General features: G+C 29.5%; 1 protein-coding gene and 1 pseudogene across 2 annotated transcripts; one reads left to right on the forward strand and one right to left on the reverse strand.

The window, feature by feature from the left end:
- The first annotated feature begins 294 nt into the window (after positions 1 to 294).
- On the forward strand, positions 295 to 4,148 carry LOC107164874 (proton-coupled amino acid transporter-like protein pathetic pseudogene; annotated as a pseudogene). Its single transcript, XR_016192465.1, has 4 exons — positions 295 to 306; positions 354 to 836; positions 1,297 to 1,463; positions 4,017 to 4,148. The product of XR_016192465.1 is annotated as a proton-coupled amino acid transporter-like protein pathetic pseudogene (transcript).
- A 6,031-nt stretch (positions 4,149 to 10,179) lies between these two features.
- LOC107164875 (protein 5NUC-like) lies at positions 10,180 to 21,814 on the reverse strand. Its single transcript, XM_015512864.2, has 9 exons — positions 21,455 to 21,814; positions 17,890 to 18,093; positions 14,403 to 14,604; positions 13,549 to 13,749; positions 12,063 to 12,226; positions 11,885 to 11,999; positions 11,631 to 11,786; positions 11,202 to 11,399; positions 10,180 to 10,485 (listed from the first exon to the last, which is right to left on the reverse strand). Exons 1-9 carry the CDS (start codon positions 21,812 to 21,814, stop codon positions 10,253 to 10,255), a joined length of 1,833 nt encoding a protein of 610 aa, XP_015368350.1. The 3' UTR covers positions 10,180 to 10,252.

The raw sequence follows: 21,814 nt of genomic DNA on the forward strand, positions 1-21,814 counted from the left end.
CCGACAAAACCTAGCAATACTTTAGAGAAGAGCGAAGATGCATGCCTCAATGGTATCGACTACTTTGATCCATTCACTGAAAGAAACTTGATACACCCAACTATGTAAGTGTTCACAGTGTAGTACCTATGTGCTTATATACTTTACTCGTTAGATGCAATACTAAAATATTATAATTTAATGTACTACATCATTTGTTGTTACTCATTGTGGTTCTGCCATATAACACAAACTTATTTAAAAAAACAGATTTTTTTAAATAAAAGCTGTGTTATTCTTTATATCGGATCTAAAATGTTGTTCAGTGTTTAGTATACATATCATATATTATGTTAACATTTTGTTTTTTACAGGTGAAATGTGCTCACGCGCTCTACAAGCGAACAACAGTGTCGTCCATGAGCTATGCTGATGTGGCTGAAGTGGCATTGGCCAACGGACCCAAATGGTCTCGAAAGTACTCGTCACTAATCAGGCAGTCAGTGCTCTGGCTTCTATTTGTCACATACTTTGGAACATGCAGTGTGTACACAGTGATAATCGCATCAAATTTTGAACAGCTGTTCACATATCACATGGGTTATGAGCTGAACCTCCGGTATTTTATTGCAATACTGCTCATACCGCTAATATTGCTGAGTTATGTGCCCAATCTCAAATACTTGGCACCTGTGTTTATGTTGGTCAACTTTTTGATGGCCTCTGGACTGGGTGTCGTATTCTACTATACGCTGTGTGATATACCAATCATTTCAGAAAGGCCGGTTGTGAGGACATTTAAAGCATTCCCCAAATTTTTCTGTCTCACTGTTTTTGCCATGGAAGCCATTGGAGTGGTATGTTATTATAAAAAAGTTATTCAAAATTATAAATCTTACTGTATAAAAATTAGTGCATGATAATTAAGTGACAACACCAGTTATTTTTGTACTTTTTTTCCATATAGTACTTTTTCATATTAATTTTTGTTGGCTCTTTCTAAATGCATTCTTTATTTTTAATTACGATCTATATTTTTAATTTTACTACTTGAGATACTACAGCGATCATGAAACTGTTATTTGTGGTATTTATTATGTTTTAATTATTTGTATGATTTCATTCTTTCTTTCCCTATCTTATTTTTACATTTTTTTAATTCCTTGATGTATGAAATTAACTTTGTGCTTGGAAAGCAATGTTTTTGGACATACTAAAAAACCCAAGTTTCACACTGAACTATCACATATTATATATACTTTACGATAAGCGCGTAGTAACTTTAATGTTTTAATATTTGTCTGTCTGTGTTAACAGTGCCGCACAAGTGGCTAAAATATGTATCAGCATAGCCGTATAATTCAAATGCGGTCTACAGTTTTTTGTTTGCTTGGAAATCATATGGACCAAAATCCGAGAATACTTTGAAAATGTTACAGTTTTCCACAACTACGTCTTGAGAACTGTCCTTGTGACCGTTTCTGGTATGTAATGCTACTATGAATATAAATTTCATTTATATTATATTTATAATTTTAGATTCCCAAAGCTCAAGTCTTTAAAATAATTTTAATATCAGTTCATTGTCAACTATTAGGAATTATATTTCAATAGCATTTTATCTGTATTAATTATTTTTTTAATAAATACCTTTTACAATTTTCTCTATATTTTCTTTAATAATTTTAAATGTATGGTTTAAATTTAATATATTACAAATATTTTTTTTTTAGTAAGAGCGATGTAAGAACAATATGTTATTAACGCATCAGGTGCCTACGATATTAGTAGACTTGCCTGTTTCCTAACTGTATAAAAAAATATGTAGTAAGTTAATAAGGCTTCAATAAATACAAATAGAAAATAATAATATGTTCTCGACTACTATAATAACAATTAATATGTTCACAATTGGAATGACAATAAATAATAATATATTCACAACATCACAATACTTGATACAATAAATAATAATAAATAATAATATGTTCACAATATCACAATTGATATAATAAATAATAATAAAAAAATATATGCTCAGAATTGGTATAGAAATAATAATGCAAAATTGGCAAATAATCAAATAATGTAGGAATAATAGTATAGGGTAACAATTTGAGCAGTATAGAAATTTAGAATTGCCAATTTGATTAAATTTTCACATAATAATAGTACCAATTTGTATTAATATTAAAATAATTACAAAACGTTGATAGATCTCTGCTAACAATAATATAAACTAATTAAGTAATAAATCTAATATAGGTATATTAGTAAATAATAGTGGTGCACCACCTAGCTAGGTATGGTTATGGGTTGAGCAATGCCGTGATCCGTAGTTATAATAATTATACAATATAAAAAAAAAACAGGTGTGATTCGCACATGTGCTTCAACACCGCTAACCACACAATGACTATACTCACTCAGAGATCAAAAACCAAATACGAATGTTGATTGAATGCTATGCTCTCAACAATCATGAACCGACAGTAATAATGATATATCCTAATTAGGAAAAATAATATAAATACCAATACATAATATGAAAGTATAATGGAATAATATTACCAGATGATATTGCAGTGGACACGCCAGTGAATAATAATAATTAATAATGAAAAAAAGGAGGCTTGCCCAGACTTAGCTGCAACAAGACGCTAACAAACAAAACTTCAATAAAAAAACGTACAAGAAAGAATCATGTGCTTTGTCCAGACTCGGCTGCGACGAAGCACAAAAAAAAACAACTTCAAAAGAAAAGTTTGAAGATACTACATATGATGACTGCTTGGCAGTAAAGTTGCAAGAAAAAGAATGAATTATAAAAATTAACCGACAAAAAAGGAACGTTGACCGACTTTCACCAGTGGACAGTGGTTACCGCACAGCTGTTGCTGCTAAGTCCACTGCCACCAATATAATAATAAAATAAATATCAGAATAATAATAATGATAGTGTTTGAGCGCGAACACAATATTTTAAGTCAAAAGTCTGACCGAAGACGTCACACCCAAAAGAGTATTGGTTTGTGTCTGTACAACAAACAATTTGTGTCAGGCAAAACCAATTTTGTATTTTTAACACTTTTGAGACTTATTTAGATAAAAATAACTCATCTATTATCTTATCTAGATAACTATTGTAAAATTTATCTATCGGTTATCCAATGATTTATTTACTTATCTTGATACATTTTATTTAAATCATATCCATTTTTCATGAACTTATCAATTATTTTTTTGTGTATCTGTATCCATTAATCCATTATCCCAAAAGGGGACCAGAGTGGCGCAGTGGTCACGCAGTTGACTACGACTCACACAGTCATCGGTTCGATTCATAGCAAAGTGCAAAAAAAATTTGTGTGATTCTACGTGATCATCGAATCCCCAAGCTGTCGTCCGATTGCGTCATCCGGTTTCCAATTAGATCTCACTCTACTGGGAGTGAATACCGCAATGTCTCCTCTTGGAGGAGGGGGGTAGTATCATGTATATAGTGATATATAACATAGATAAATGGATCACATGGACCCTTCTACCCACTTGTGATACGCGTTGACGAAGACCTAGAGGTCGTTTCAATGGACAAATACAAAAAAAAAAAAAATGAATAAATATTTTTATCAATAAAAAATAATCTATTATTCTACAGACATAAAAAACACATGCCGATGTCCTTTTAAATAGGTTTAATTTTTTTGGTTGTTTCTACTTTAATGTATTATATTTCATGTTGCAATCATTTGTATATTAATTGGTGGTGAGAAATGACCTGGCATTTAAAATTGTTTGGATTAAGAATTATTTTTCCATAAGCTTTTTCTTTTGTTTTGCGAGTGTCCCTTATATTTAGGTTCATACTTGAATACTTCCTCACCAAAAAAAAAAAAAGAAAATATTTCCAAGTACGCCAATACATTACGAGTCTGTAACGATAAGCTTATAACATATTATCGTCTATATTTTATTAGGTATAATGTATAAATGTATAATAATAATAATACTATGTTTGCATGGTTGTGTTTTCGCAGTGGCAATCGCGGCGGTCGTACCAACAATTGGTCCATTCATCGGACTCATCGGAGCCTTTTGTTTCTCGTTGCTTGGTATCATTATGCCCGTGGTTATAGAATTCACCACACATTGCGACAATGTAACTATTTGGATGACCGTCCGAAACCTAGTGCTTATTTTCGTCGGCGTAATGTTTCTGATCTTTGGCACAGCCAATAGTATCGCCGAAATCATTACCACGTATTAGCCTGTCTACAAAAATCATAATAATATTATTTATAACCTTAATATTAATTTTAAAAATAATATTTTTGTAGGCATACCTATAGGGTAAAACATCATCGTAACAAGACCCCTATAAAACGGAAATCTCCTTACAACGGAAAATAATAACAGTAGGTACCGTATTAACTATATCTTTTATATTTTAGTCTCGTATATAACTGAAAGTCCTTTTATAAAAAAATCCGTTGATACCAAGTTATTCCGTTTTAAAGAGGTTGTACTATATTTAAAAAATCAAAATATTAATTTAATAAAAGACATAGAATCGTTGAATGATGTAAGAAATAAATTTAATATTATTGTAAATTATATTTTTATCATACGATTAAAAATGAAAAAAACATGTACAAAAAATAAATTAATTTAAAAGATCAATGTTTTTTTTATTAAAATTGATTTGTTAAGGTTAACAAAAAAAAAAAAAAAATATTGTGAAAATAAACGGGCTTACAGACATGTTTTTTTGACATATTAAATAATACTAACTCAAGAATTTGTTTAGGTTAGTAATTGTGGCTCTTGCAAACAAAAACCTTGTCTACACCAGGGGTGTCCAACCTTTTGTGAACACTGGGCCACATCATATCGGTAGAAGTTGTTGTGGGCCACATACTTTTTTTTAAGAATAATACATTCAAATTTAATGATTAAATTATATTCTATAATACAACAATACATTTTTTTATAATTTTACTATAGCGAATAATAAGCAGAAATATTTTTACAAGTATTAATATTAATTATAAGTACACAGAAAAATATAATTATTTATAATAAACGTGTGCATAGGTCTTTACAGTTTATTTTATGTTTTATAATTTTATATTCTTAAAATAAATTTGTTCTCGTAATATTAATATACAATTAATATATGTATTATATACAATTAATTCATGGTTTTTATATTGAAGAGAGAGCCTATACACAAAATTACAAAATAAGGTACCTACTTGATGGAATAAGCAAAGTTAATTTTTCATGTAACATATTCTGATCTGATTTATATCAAGGTACCCACGGGGGGAGGGAAGTCGTAGAGCCATGCCTTTTTCGGCTATTTTAGTCATTATTAATTGTATCGTCCCTTGTAAAAAAAAGAGGGTAAGTGGGTGATGTAGAAATTTTATTTATTTTCAATAAATACTTATTAATTAACAATAAAATTATATAATATGAGTTATTCACAAATGTAATGCATTTTTTTTTAAAGTAAGGCTTCAGTATTTTAACTTGAGCGACCTAGCTGTAGAAAGAATTAAAAAAAAGCAAACAGAGTAAATCTGTGTTCAGATAATGCAAGTAATTTATACAATGAAGAATACTATAGGGTTACATTCTTTATCCATACATAGAGTTTTTTATAAGCGGATTGACAGAAAGATTTTTATCTTATGCATCTATTTTTAATAGTATTTGATTATTAATTTAGAATTTCTTTGCATTTTTATTTGAAAATTTGTCAACTCTTAATTAATTGAATATTTGATTTAATTAATGATTCTTTGGTTGAATTAAAACTGTGGCGTACCTTGATACAACGATCTAAAAAAATATTTCGAGGCTCTAGATATTTGTAATAAAGATATTTACCCTAATATTTATTTTATCCTAAAAGTGCTATACACTTTACAACTGTCAACGTCATCACCTGAATGTATGTTTTCAACTCTGAAATAGTAATTATTATTAAGTTATTTGTGCATAAGTAATTATGTCTTTCAACAAAAATATTGTTCTAATAATCCAAAACAAATTGCTGTCACGGACGCAACCAAAATTTTTGGTTATAACTATCATATTCTAGTTATTATTGCTATAAATATTGTTTTTCCGTGAGACCCATTTTCCCCCCATTATTCGAACACATTTTTTTACTGAAATTTCAAATTATTTCAAATATTTCAAACGTGTTTTAAAATTAACAATAATTTCATTATTAGGGAATAACTCAATCAAGCCAGACATTAAAGAACACTGTCTGAAGACAACGAAAAATAATACAAGCTATTCCAGATGCTCCTAAAGATCTGATTTCATTGCAGATTCCCGAATTCTATAAAATATTTTCACCATCTAAAAATATAGAAGAACAATTTTTATTGACTGATTGTGGTCCAGGGAATGACAGAATTTTAATTTTTGGAAGGCAAAAAAGCTTAGATGTTTTATTTCACTCAAAAACATGGTTTGTGATGGAACATTTAGGACAGCACCTCTCTTTTTTACACAAGTTTATGTGATTCTTGCTGAATAATTTGGCGGTGTACATCCCATTATTTTTGCGTCATTACCAGATAAACAATCTAAAACGTATGAAAAATTATTTGATATGTTACATAAATTGAAACCGGGTTTAGATCCTATTCCAATATCGTTAGATTTCGAATTAGCCGTAATTAATTCGGTACAAAAATATTTTTAAAATGCTCAAATATTTAGTTGTTTTTTTCACTTGACTAAAAATTTTAGAAAAAAAATGGGTGAACTTCATTTGCTTTCAAAATATGCCAACGACTGAGAATTTAGTATAGCAACTAAAATGATTATTTCACTAGCATTCGTTTGTTTAAATGATCTTAATAATACAATAGATGTACTTTCAAATTATTTACCTGAGGAACTACACTCAATGTTGGAATGGTTCGAAGATAATTATATTGGTAGAATGAATCGAAATAACCGAAATCGAAGAAACCTCGATTTCCACCTCAAACGTGGAATTTATATCAACGTGTTTTAAATTATCAGAACAAAACAAATAATCATGCAGAGGCAGCGATACGTAAACTGAATATTGAAATGGGATGTGATCACCCTACGTTATGGTCATTTATAATAAATTTGAAAAAAATTCAAGATGGTCGGGATATATATTACAACCAGCTTGAAGCTGGGAGAAGTCCACCAAAAAAATAAAAGAAATATTGTGATACGGATAATAGGCTGTTAAAAATAGTTCAAGATTATAATAACCGAGATATTTTATCATATTTAAAAGGTATTTCTTTAAAGTAAATAATAATATATTTCTATGTTCGGTTAAAATTTAAAAAATTTTTATTTAGTGTAATGTATTTTTTTAATTTAGATTTTAAACATAATTTTAGACAAAAGAATATTTTTTGGTAATTTTAATAAATATTTTTATAAGTGTAATTTTTTTCACGCCAAAATGGTCCTACGTCTTAAAGTTTCTCGCAAAAACAGTCCTACGTCCAAAAGTCTCACGCCAAAACAGTCTTACGTCCAAACGGTAACGCCCAAACGGTCACGTCCAAATGTCCTAGACCCGACGACGACTTACATACCGGACGATTTAGCATAATCAATACGGTCTTCAAGGATCCTTCAATAAGTTCAAACCTGCACACACCGAACTACATAAGGATTCAAGACACATAAAGAGTTCATCAGCGCAGCGTTCCAGCCTACACCGCGAACGGAGTCATCGATACAGCGGCGGCGAAGACACTCGTTACACGAGGCGGCAACCGACGAGCACAGCGTTCCTGCACACCACCACGGACGGAGTCATCGACGCAGCAGCGAAGACACTCGTTGTATGAGGCGGCAATCGACGATCACGATGTTATGTCACGGACGCTTAGTGGCGAAACACTCGTTATACGAAACGGCGACCGACGAGCGCAGCGTTCCCGATCACGCCACGGACGAAACAATCGACGCAGCGGCGAAAATATTCGACATACAAGGCAGTCTCTGGCGTTGATGAACACGTGCACAACTACTAGCATTGTTAATGCACTTACGGTCGATATACCATCGCGATCAATAAGAAACGGTTCTTTTCAGAACCAGCAATCTGATAACCAACCCTCGGTGTGCCTGCTAAAGTATCACTGTGAGATAGTATCAAATCAAACACGACTTATAAGAGACCGTGGGAGAGTGATTCTAACTCATCCCCTTTCTTATTATATAATTTTTAATAATACTAAATTGTAAGTCCCATCATTTGTATATTAAATCACGCCTCTGCAGGCCCGAAACCGCCCGTCATCGCGGCCCGCTTCTTTAAGCCAACCGCACGGCTCGGAACCACGAAATGTACATAAAACAATTGTGCGTATAATTATTCACGATCAGGGAACGTCGGGAATCGACGGACCGTATCAAACCAATATTAATTTTACAAAACATGATCCAATATAGAAATATGTAATAAGAATAATTTAGTATTTTCATTGATTATAGAATGGATCTATTTTATAATGAATGGTATTATGTTTTTTCGCCAGTCTTTATTTTTTTAGATTTTTTTGGGGTTGGGGGCATTGCTACCATGCTCCCCTTTTATCCGCGCCTGGAAGAAGTGCTTAATGAATTAGCATTAAAATCACGCAGAGTGGATCTTTTATTGTGATTTAATTCGTATCTAACTGTATTTAGGTAGTAGGTACTAATAAAGTTAATGTTTAAATGTAAATGCGTGTATCTAAATATGGTGTTTCTTATTTATTTTAATGTTTATCACAATGGTTATATAATAAGTGAAATGTATAAATATTTCATCCCCCTTCCCATAAGCATGACCAAATTATGCCAATAATTATTATAGTATTACAACAGTTTTTGTTGCTTTGATGAATATTTTTAATAGATTTTAATAAAAATATCAAAATTAACTTAAACATTTCCTTTCAGATATAATATGGTTTAATATACAATATAAAATTATTATTTATATTTAAACATACGATTTTATCGTAATAAATCACTAGGCACTTAATATACACGGTTAAGAATTGTAATATTCTATGACTTCACCATGTTCTAACTAACTTGACATTGCTGCATGATTGAATGACAAAAATGTATTTATTAATATTAATTAAACAGGAAAATATACATGTAAGAACACGATAGTATGTTATTAGTAAGGTTGTTTATTTAATTGACTATAGTTGATTGTGGACTGTCAAAAGAGATGATAACGTGCCCTACGGAAAAATACACTAAACATCAGTGCTTCTCAAATTTTGTTGTATTGCGGTCAAATGAATTTATTATAAATTGTTACAGTTCCCTATATGACCATAGGCGTAATCCAGAGAGGGAGCAAGAGAGGGCAAGCAGGGCAACTGCCCCCTCAGATATTTGCTGAGGGGCAATATTGTCTTTTGCCTCCCCCCCTATCAATTTTCATAAGTTTAAATTAACTTTATTTTAACTAAGAGTATACTATAGTACTGTACCACAATATATCGTATATTAATTATGGCTACATCAATTTTATTTTAAGTTTATTTAGCTATGATATTATTATTTTTCAGTATAATTAAAAACAATCCACAAATTAGTATGACCACTAATAGTTATCACGTACTACGTAGTCAATCAGAATATGGGCTCCGTAAAATATAGATGTTTGTCGATAGTCGATAAAAAAAAGGGATCCTGGCAGTGAAGCAGGTAAAAAATAATATACAATTATTCACCTTTCTTTAATTCTAAATAATTTCTTTTCCTCTGATTATTCGAACACTCGGTAAATCGAAAACCTCTATAATCAAATGTTTAGCTCGGTCCCCTGAATTTCGAATCATTGAATGATTACCGTATACGTTTACTTTGTTAGTGCGTACGGTTACATACGCTTTTTAATATGGGTATACATTTTTTTTTTTTAAATATTAAATGATCGACCATTCAATTTATCAATCAAAAATAGTTATGATTTATTTTTCGTATACGAATTCGAAAATATGTTGCACACAGACACATAGATTAAAAAGCATTGCACTAAAATATAATGCACTATAATAATAGTTTAAAAAATAATTATTACAAGATACGATAAGAACTTATGACAAATGTAACATTTAAAATCACATGGAAACAATATCGAAAACATTAAAATTTATTTAAATAATTTAATTTACTGTAATTTCTATGTAGATACAAAAAAATAGACAAAAATAATCCAACGTGTGGGTCATATTTACCCTCAGATACCCCCGTTAACAAGCGCTTGGTCGGGTAGATACAACATGATTGCGATTACCAACAAAAATATTATAAAGTTCGACAAGGGTGTGTAAATGAATTGGACATTTCTGCTAGTTGTCTGCATCTTGTTCAACTCTTCCGCTCTAAGCAGCACTATTCGTTGACCAACTTCCGGCCATATTGGAGACCTTGCGTGAAACTGTTCTTCCACAATATCCAAATCTGATTTACCTGATTTTATAATTATAGATACATCATATTATTTATATTATAATATAGTAACCAGGGTTAGGATTTTATAGGATTTGCATATTTTTTATGCGATGCTTAAAAAATAGCAGAGTAAGCTAAACGTGTGTTTCATGACATAGAGAACTTAAATTAAGAATATTGCGGTTTTAAGTTTTTAGTGGTTTTTTAGATTTTTTGGAGAGTGTTTTGCATTGTTATCTGTTTTGAATCAAGAATCGATCATATTATATGAAATTATATTTTACTGAACGTGTTTTTAGATTTTTGTCAATTGAATATTATCAAATAAATTTGAATGTATATAGATTAAGTAAATAGGCCGATACACTGATGCGACGCCGTAGAATTACAGTGATAATAAATAGGTATAAAATAATATTCTGATAATTTCTTATTAGGTACTTTGTTCTAATTTATGTCATCTGCTAAATTTGTTTGGGTTTTTCGTCGATTTCTACTGTGATTATTAATCATCGATTATCAACGAACGAGAGTTGAATCCGTTGTAAAGTCAATTATAAGTGTTGAAAAAATTAATTAATACATTTCTTTTTTTTTGCATATTTTTAGTGCATTATATTTAGAGATATTTTAGGTTATATTGTATAGCGCATATTTATGTAATTTTAAGTGCTATAAAATCCAATAACCCTGATAACAATAATAACATATTATAATATTTGCTCCACACTCACCAAAACTCTGGTATTTTATTACTTTATTGAACGAAAAACCATCCCCGCCTTCTGAAAGATAATTACTGATAATTATCGTATAATTGGCGTTTAAATCCAATTTCTCGTACATCGGCACAACGCAATTTCCACACCTAGCGTAAATAGATTGTACTCGATCGCCACTGGGCCGACCAAAGTCTATTACAACATTTAATCCTATTGGATGATTTATAAAATTGTGTTAGAGTGGTCAGATTACTGAGAAATGATTTTTATTTTATTCTAAATATTAAATGCACAATATATTTTAATTCATCAACAACAATTATTACAGCGTACAGATATATTATTATCAATCACTACAGATAGATCGTATTATTAGACCGTATGCGTTTTAAAATAGAAGATAAATATAATTAAGAATTTTTTGCAATTTTGTTTGTTTACCTGAGACTTGTAGAAATTCACCATTGGCCACCGTTTTACTATACCGTCGAACGGAGTACTCAAAAGCTGTCCAAATGTCTGAACCCTTAGTCGTAATTTTACCTATATCATCTTGAAACGGCAGCGATGACAGTAAATCGCCAAAAGTGATGTTACCTAAAGTATACATAACAACCATTTATAATTTTTTCATTCAATATAGAGTACATTTTAGTGTAAATAGGTAATTTTATTCTATTATACTTATAGCTAACCTCTTTTATTTATATTATTCATGTTTGTCCGTATGCCGCCAGCTTGTAACAATGCTATCGGTGCGTCGGTCCAGGATTTTGTCGAATCAAACGATTTAATATTGTTTCGAATATTCTGTACACCATCAATTTTTTTCTTTATTGTTTTTAATATATTTTATTATATTTTATTACTCACATAATCTATAAAAGAGTCCGTTATGAAATTTCCCAGGTTACATTCTCTGAATCTACAATATTCATTAATTCCTTCTAAGAATACGCTTGTCGAACCAATCACTTGTTTAGTCTTGACCTCGATCACCTTGTTCATGATTTTTACTTCGTTTAATACTTCGGTATCTATCATAACAATACAATAATGATTGCCTTATCTTACAACATTAATAAACAATGTTTAAAAGAGATATGACCGTCAAATTGAATACGCATTTTGAGGTACTTTAACAATGTGTCGGTGCAACGTCAAGATATGACTGGAATGTTTATTTATGGCGTTTAGAAAAAATAAGAAAGTATAAAGTTTTGAAAATCACTTATAAAAATTTAGCGAATTCGTAGCAAAATACAGATATTTATTCAGAGGTTGTAATAATTGAGTGCCGATGTCAACTTGATGGAAAATTGACATAAGCCTTCACATCACAACCATTAGAAATTATAGTTAAAACTTGATTTGAATATGAATACCTAGGTTATTGTTGGAAAGTATTTATTTTTTATAATAAAAGTGGTACCCACTATGATAATTTTATTTTAACTTTATTTCATTGGACTCAAATTAATTTTAGATTCTGAGTAGAGTAATGAATTTATTAATTTTGTGTGCTTAAAGGCACATTTTCTAGTTGAAAAAATCCTCAGACCATCATATGACAATCAGACCATAATATTAAGGTTTTGGTAACAGATTAGATTTAATTGGCTCATCTTGGGATGAAAAGTAAATATTTCATAGGACTTTTAATAATAGCCAGTAAAAAACATCAGGAATTCTTTAGTTAAATCAGTTAACAACGAAATTGAAATTTTGTTATTTTTGGAACTCAATAACAAACAACAGTAGATAGGTATACGAAAAATTATTTATATTAGCATTTTTTATGTATGGTTATTTTAAAAGTTGTATATGCATTAGTTTTATAAGTCGGTGTTCAATTTTTCAAGCTTAAAATTAAAATTTAGTAGTGTTCCCAAAGAATAGTTTATGCTGTAACCAAATGTATAAACACAATCTTTTTTATACGCATATCAAGTTAAAATTTGGCTGAAATTAAATATTTAAATAATTGTAAATACGATTCTTTCGGTTAAAATAATTTAATCTAGAAAAAAAATGTTTGCGTATTAATACATGAATAAATTTCAATCTAAACCAAGATTACTCAACATATAGGGAAAACAAATTCGCAAAGTGTTTAATATACACGTAAATATTGAGTTTCATCAGTATGTTTATATTGTGTTTATATTTTTTCTTTTAACAGTTATCCAACTTTATTCATAAAATGCTAGTAATAACTAGAGTAAGTTAAAATACTTTTTAATAAGTTTGCTACTTTGTAGAGCCAACCTTGCTAGTACCTCTACAAGCGATTACAATAGTATCTAAAATATTTAAGAACATTATAATATAAAATATTACATTGATTATAGCGCTTTACCTTGTCCAATACTGGAATCTAATAAAATCGGGTTCCCGTGACATTTGATAATTTCGCCGATTTCATCAAAATCTAGCCATAATTCACCCAAGTATTTGGTAACGTAGTATGCATGAATGACAGGCACCTTTCTTTTAGAGTTTGGTTGTTTAACCCAAAGAGGATATGAGCCGAAGGGCTTATCGATATCTGGTGGATTTCCTGCAAGAAAATAGCAGATTTATAACTTTAAAATAATCATTTATGTATAAGAATTTAGTATCTACGTATATAAATGCCTGTATTATTTCAATATATATATATATATGAATGTTTTATCATTCAGTCAGATTGTAAGGATGATGATATGACGTGGTTATTGCACATACGCAGTAGATATATACTGTCCGGACTCCCGAATAATACGATTTGTATATTATTACAGTAATAAAACTGGAAACTTACAAGACTGCATATAAAATATTATATGAACATTTTATTTAGATTAAAATGTAATTTATGACAAATGGTCGTCCGGTGTACCATAATTTACTATAATTATTAATATAATTCAAGAATAACCATTTTATAAAGCTAGGTACTTATTATTAATAATATTGAAACAAAATAATACATTGTAAAATCATAAGGTTTAACAATATTATCTGCCAAACTCTACTATAGAGCATACAGAACTGTATTTATAAGTGAATCAACTACCTCCGAGGTGAATACAAAAGTAAATAAAGGTTTCTAAGGAATAATTATATATCTTCTTAATCACTACAAGTGAAGAGTTGACAAAGAAATGTATAATGGGATAGTCATATACAATAGGTACATAAAACACAACAATAAATATTAAGTGCATTTACCTGTATATAAAAACGTATGTGAATGTCCACCAATCACCAAATCGATGTCCTCGACATCTCTGGCTATCTGTGTATCCATTTCTATACCAGAATGTCCCAGCGCAATGAGAATATCCACTCCTCTGTTTTTCAAACGTTTCGCCTCGGCCACAATCGATGGAATTTCTGGCATTATTTTCACGTTGCCCACTCGTGTTATGGCCTTAAAATATACGAATACAAAATAATAGTTTTAACCGAACGTTTAGTACCTAGATTATTTTCTAGTTCATTAATATTTAAAATGTGCTTTAATGTGCCAGACTTTTAAAGGACGAATTTAAACGTAAAAATTATACGAAAATATACAGTTATATGGACATTTTATTTTTATTCCTTGTAGACTAATTCGTAAAATATGTATTCATCCTAAGACAAAACAACATGATAAATAACTGTTTTTTTGTCATGTTTAAAGAATGTTTAACCATTGCGACTGACGACAAGAAGAACTGTTTATGTAATGTAATCTAAACTTAATATAGAACTATAATTTTGTAAATCTTAATAAAATACGAGGCCATGTAAATCCCACGCGTAAAACCTATACAAAGTAGGTACCTAAGTTTTAATAATAATATGAGTAATAAACTAATAACATGGATTAATCATTATCAGTATTTAAATAGATATATATTTCACATATCAAGTTAATAATTTCTATATAAATCATATAAAAATCATAAAAAAGTAACAATTATTTTATTATAGACTTTCAAAATATAATCAATAATTATCACATATATATGTATCTATCACACATATACACATAATATAATTAATAGAAATCGTAAAAATAGTAATTATAAAGCTGAGTCAAAATATAATGTAGGTAATATGATATATTTTTTTTTTTTTCAAAATTCCTCTTATAATGATGCAACGCGCATGGTTCCTACATAATTATTGATAGATATTTCATTATATTTTTATATTTTCTAATTATATTTTGCATGTATATATATTTAAATTTTTATTTTTCCGGGTGGAATTAACATGCACCTTTTTTCCCCTGTTCACTTCGGATGGAATTTACAATCTACCTGCTATAATACATAGATATTACGGCTATACTGGTCAAAAATGGTGACTCAGATACGAGACACATTCAAGTGATATCACATTTCTGTACTTAATCACCAGACCAAAATTATGAAATAAAAAAATAATGCCTTACATATAAATACCTGAAAATTAATATTTTTAAACCAAAAAAACATTTCCAAAATTTCGAAATAATTAACATAAAAAATTAAATAATCAATCACTTACTTAAAATACACCAAACAAATTCCAGCATAGAAAAATGCCAACATCGTAAGAATAATTTGATTAAAAAAAACTAATAGGAAAATAATAAAATAATAAGTAATAACTTTAACGTCTTAAACAAAACATATTACTTGCAACCGCATAATTATAAGATAATAACTGCAATAAATAAATAATTATCACAATATCTAAAGAAAAAATAGCATACGAGTACCGCCAAAAACTCAACCACAATCAGCATAGAATGCATTAATGTGCAATATGGTATTCATCCAGAAAATAATACTAAGAAAATTGTTCTTAGCAATCAATAAAACACAATAGATTGCACGAATAAATACATATATAATTATTTTCAATAAAAACTTAAAAACGAAAATAATGAACAATAAATTCCCACAAAGAATTTAAAATATGTATAACACTGAAAAACACTTTGTATAATATCGATCATTGAAGCAGATATTGATATACCTACTATAAACACCACACCCAAAATATACTCAATAATACCATCTCTGCTGACCTTCAACACAAAGTAGGTATAATTATCAAACAAAATAACACAGGTGTATGGAAACATGATAATATACCAACTTCATATTTTAGACATTGTTGTATGCAATACATAAAGATAAAATATAAAACTATATTTTGCACACTATAATAAAATACCTACTCAAAGCAGCTAAAAAACAATATAATTGAAAAAAATATATATATAAATTATAGGCATACCTTTATACTGGCGTCCAATAATGACTCAGACACGAAACTGCACATTCCAATTGGCTGAGCACCATTATTTATACAAAGCACTAGGTATATTATATAATGTAATCACAATAATTTTACATTCTCTCATTTTGTTTTACCTCCTATATTCACACGCATTAAAACCTTACTCCTTCCCATATCTTCCCCACTACTCCTTTTTACGCATCTTTTTAAGTATTTTATTCTACTACAGCATATTGCATTCCTTCTAATAAGATACCAACTTAAACAATCAAACTTATTTACTTTGTAGCATTATATATTACCTATGTAAATGTGATTCATGATTCAATAATAATTTATATCATTTTTTACCGCGATCTTAGCAACAGTTACGATAAATATATTATTATGGTCATCTACCGGCTAGGAGGTCACGCCCTCCAGTCAAGTAGCCAATCAGACTGGCCGATAGCAACAACCATAGAAATACGCGAATACAATGCATACACTTTACACTATAAGTATATAATATATAGATACAATACTAGACGGAATATTTGGTATGTTTACATCATTATGCGTACCTACCAAGGTGAACCTTGTTTTGATTTGGCTAATTATTCTTAAAAGCTGAAGCACTGTAATTTCCTTCATTCTTGTATCATGATAAGACTCGAGTTACCTCTTTTAATATGTATGTCATGACCACGCTTCACAATTTTCGAAGTAAATGATCCTTGGTTTAAGGTCGTTATTTGGCTACCTAGCGAAAACTGAATTAATCTATCCCAGTGGTTAGTTTCATTTTCAAAATTAGGGACTTTCAATGTTTCTAGTTTTCTACCATCACAGGAGACCGTGGGCATTGGCTTGTGTCTGCAGTGCATAACCCACAAGTCCATAAATAATATATAAATTAACATTATATAGACAAACAATAGATACATCGTCTTTACTGGAGTCAAACAGTCAACTGATCAGATTCATTATGCCGTTTATGTTATTAATATTATCATTACTTCAAATTATAATATTATTATTTTAATGTTTTTCATCTAATCCATTAGTAAATGTGCACAATGCGCGAAGATATGTTTTCACACACTTCTGTGCACCGTAGAAAAGCACAACTGTAGATATTAAACCGTGTAAAAAATATATAATAAATTATTAAACTATAATATCAAAAATAATTTTGATATGAAAAATGGTAAAATTTTTATATAATTATTATTAATTAAAAATCCATATTTTAATAAAAATTATTTCGGACATTAGTTTGTACCATCTCCCCGTCTAAGTAAAAAAAAATAGTAGGGGTGCGCAAACAAAAAGTAACAATAGTAGGGGAGCTCCCGTCCCCCTGTGCATCCCCTCCCAACCAATTCGAGCACTGTAACCCAAGTTGATAATAGTTATACGTGTATAAGTAATGAGTATGTGCAGTAATACTCACCGCTGTCTCCGGTGTCAAGTATCCAATAATTCCAATTTTACGACCATTCACCGTCAGAACTTTTGATTTCATTAAGTTTGGCTCATTGGCCAAAGACGGTTCGTTGGTTAGATCGAGATTACAAGCTACTACTGGAATGGTTATGTTTCGTATGAACATCGCAAGATCTTCCACACCGTCGTCAAATTCATGATTTCCCAAACACTATAGTATATTATACGTATAAATGAACAATAAAAATAATATAGTTATTATCAATAACTATGGTGATTTATTTCTAGTGGCGATCAAATGGGGAGGGGGATAGATCTTTTCGTGACATTTTTTCAATGCTTTATAACTGATAACCATAAATCATATTTTTAATAATTAAACAGTGTATATGTTAAATAATCAGCTATATCGTCCCCTAAATGATAAAATCATTTTACCACCACTGTTAACTAGGAATTCATTATTATAATTTTAACTATCCATTAGGAATTGTATAATTAATTAATTTACACATTGTATTTGTATTGCGTGGTCTACAAAAATGTTGAGTTGTAATAAAATATAAAATTTAAAAAAAAAAAACATTCCTATTTTTTTTTCTGGATCATTATTTTTAAAATAAAAATATTAGCATACATGCAACATGCATAATACTATTAATACTATACTATAGTCATATTATGCTGCAATAAGAAGTTCAAGGTATAATAAAGCGGGTAAGTCGTGTATGTCACTCTGCTGTACAGTAGGTTACAAGTGGGTTACTGTAATGGATGGAATTAAATTTGAATCCAATGATATTATATCATTGTATACGAAAAACGATTCTGAGCGAAAACGGTTTATCTGTCTAGGATATATTATAGATTATTAAAAATTTTCAAATCTTAGATTTAAAAAGAAAAATTTTTATGAATTTCTAGTTTGAAATAATTTGCGAATTTTCGTGATTTTTACATATTATGTTGTCAAAATTCAAACTTTGAATGCTTGTAAAAAAAAAATTGTGACTACGCATTTCTTTTATTTTTCAATTTTTATTGTAAAAATATATTATGAGCCTTGTATTAAATTTTCAAATCTTAGATATAAAAAGAAAATATTTTATGAATTTCTAGCTTAAAATAATTTCTGTATTTTCGTGATTCTTACATAATATGTTGTCAAAACTCAAACTTTGAATGCTTAAAAAAAAAATTGTGACTATGTTTCCTTTTATTTTGCAACTGCTTTTGTAAAAATATGTTAGGAGCCTTGTATTAAATTTTCAAATCTTAGAATTAAAAAGGAAAACTTTTATGAATTTCTATCTAAGATAATTTGAACATTGCCGTAATTTTTACGTATTTAGTCAAAATTTGAACTTTAAATGCTTATAAAAAAAAATCGTGCCTACGAATTTTTAATATTTTTTAACTTCTTCTATTGTTACAATGTGTTAGAAGCCTTGTATTAAATTTTCAAATCTTAGAATTAAAAAGGAAAACTTTTATGAATTTCTATCTAAGATAATTTGAATATTGCCGTAATGTTTACGTATTTAGTCAAAATTTGAACTTTAAATGCTTATAAAAAAAAATTGTGACTATATATTTCTTTTATTTTTCAATTGCTATTGTAAAAATATATAATGAGCCTTGTATTAAATTTTCAAATCTTAGATATAAAAGGAAAATTTTTTATGAATTTCTAGCATAAAATAATTTACGAATTTTCGTGATTTTTACATAATATGTTGTAAAAATTCAAACTTTGAATGCTTATAAAAAAAAATTGTGACTATGTATTTCTTTTATTTTTCAACTTCTATTGTAAAAATATGTTAGGAGCCTTGTATTAAATTTTCAAATCTTAGAATAAAAAGAAAAACTTTTATGAATTTCTATCTAAGATAATTTGAACATTGCCGTAATTTTTACGTATTTAGTCAAAATTTGAACTTTAAATGCTTATAAAAAAAAATTGTGCCAACGAATTTTTAATATTTTTTAACTTCTATTGTTACAATGTGTTAGAAGCCTTGTATTAAATTTTCAAGCTTTTCTACCGAACAAATAAATTTTTATCGATATTTATAGAAAAAAAAACTAATAAAGTTGAAAAATTAAAATGTCAGTAAACAGCTCAAAACAAATCTAAATATTTTGAAAATTTTATCAAATATATAACACGCCTATATAAATATTCAGTCAAAATTTCAAGTATCTGTTAATTTGTTTTAGAGTTACGCCAAAATAAGGAAATCGCTAAAAGTGAAAATCCAATGTTGTAAACATTTAAATTTCAAATGCTCATAAAAATTTAATTTGAATTTCAGGTGGAATTTTTATTTGTGATAAAGATTGAAAAACTTGTAAGGAATCTTGTATTAAAATTTTTTATGAATTTCTAGCTTAAAATAATTTGTGAATTTTCGTGATTTTTACGTATTTTGTCAAAATTCAAACTTTGAATGCTTATAAAAAAAAATTGTGACTATGAATTTCTTTTATTTTTCAACTGCTATTGTAACAATATGTTAAGAGCCTTGTATTAAATTTTCAAGCTTTTCTGCCTAACAAATAAATTTTTATCGATATTAATTTAAAAAAAACTAATAATTATCGAAAATTTGAAATGCCTATGAATAGTTCAACTTAAGTCGAAATTTTTTGAAAATTGCATGGTGGATAGAATATACTTATATAAACATTAGGTGAAAATTTCATGTATCTATGGTCATTTGTTTTAAAGTTACATCAAAAACCAAAATCGATTTTGTCGAAAAATGAGTGTGCGTAAAATTTCCCGTTTTTCCCTTAATTTTTAGTTTAATTTTTCTCAATTATTTAGAAAAGTATTAAGAATTTTTTACTTTTGACCCCCCCAAAGTACCAACTAGATTCACTTTCTGATCGAACGAGGTACTGGAGTCAAAAATCGAAGCATTTTTACTGCCCCAAAACGTGATGACAGACACAAAAAAAAAAAAAAAAAAAACACACATCATGGTAAAATCAATACATTCATCGCTCCGCTCAGAATCTAAAATTGACTTGCTAATAACGAACGTTTTTCTTTCTATCTATAATTATGACAATTACCAGATAACATTTTAATATATATCTACAACATACCTACAATTCATATTCTATACTAAATATTTTTTACTAAAACATTAAACTGTAACTGCCTGTGTGTATAATACAAAGTAATTTTATTTACTAATGTTTATGGTATGTAATTGTTATATTTAAATACATATAATATCATATGTAAAAAGTTAAAAGTTATAGATTACAAAAGCAAAAAAATTAAATATTCGGCGGATAACAATCGCAATCTCGAGGTTTCGGGTTGACCGTGCGTGTAAGTGCAAGACTCGCTGTTTGTAACAGTGGTGGTAAAATCTCAAATTGTTTTCTCATGAGTAAGAGAGAATCACTGATTGAATGCAATATTTGATACTTAAAAGTATAATTTAAGTTGATAAGATCATAAAAATTTAAAAAAGTTATATATATCCCCCTCACTGGCCTCATTCCTCTACATTTACCACCATCGTGACTGCATATCAACTGCGTGGACTCACCATAACGTCAATGCCGAGTGTTCGGACCATGCGCTCGACGGCCCTCCATTTAAGTAATGTGTAGAACGCGGTGCCCTGAAACGTGTCGCCGGCGTTGAGGAACAGCGCGCCGTCAGCGGTGCCGGCGTCGGCAAGTCGGCGCTCCTGGTCGACGGCGGTCTTGAGCCGTGCAAAACCACCGTAACACGGCTGTCCGGCCTCGACACATTCTGCACCGGTGGCGTCGATCTGGTCAAACCGAGAGTGCATGTCGTTAGTATGCAACACGAGCAGACGGTAATGAGTGGCCACCGTTGACTGTAGCAACAGGAACAGCACCACTATACGGAACATCCGTAGAAATTGCAGGTTAACGGCCAT

The sequence above is a fragment of the Diuraphis noxia genome, unplaced genomic scaffold, assembly GCF_037042655.1.
Source record: "Diuraphis noxia isolate RWA-SAM2 unplaced genomic scaffold, SU_Dnox_SAM2 contig0001, whole genome shotgun sequence".
Classification (NCBI taxonomy): Eukaryota; Metazoa; Arthropoda; class Insecta; order Hemiptera; family Aphididae; genus Diuraphis; species Diuraphis noxia.

Excerpts from the sequence above, each read along its gene's own strand:
- LOC107164875 (XM_015512864.2), bottom strand. The coding sequence starts at position 21,814 with ATGGCCGTTAACCTGCAATTTCTACGGATGTTCCGTATAGTGGTGCTG. Across the intron at positions 12,227-13,548 it reads AGATTCCAGTATTGGACAAG|ATACCGAAGTATTAAACGAA; the intron begins GTAAAGCGCTAT and ends TTGTTATGATAG. Across the intron at positions 12,000-12,062 it reads CGGACTCTTTTATAGATTAT|AATATTCGAAACAATATTAA; the intron begins GTGAGTAATAAA and ends GATGGTGTACAG.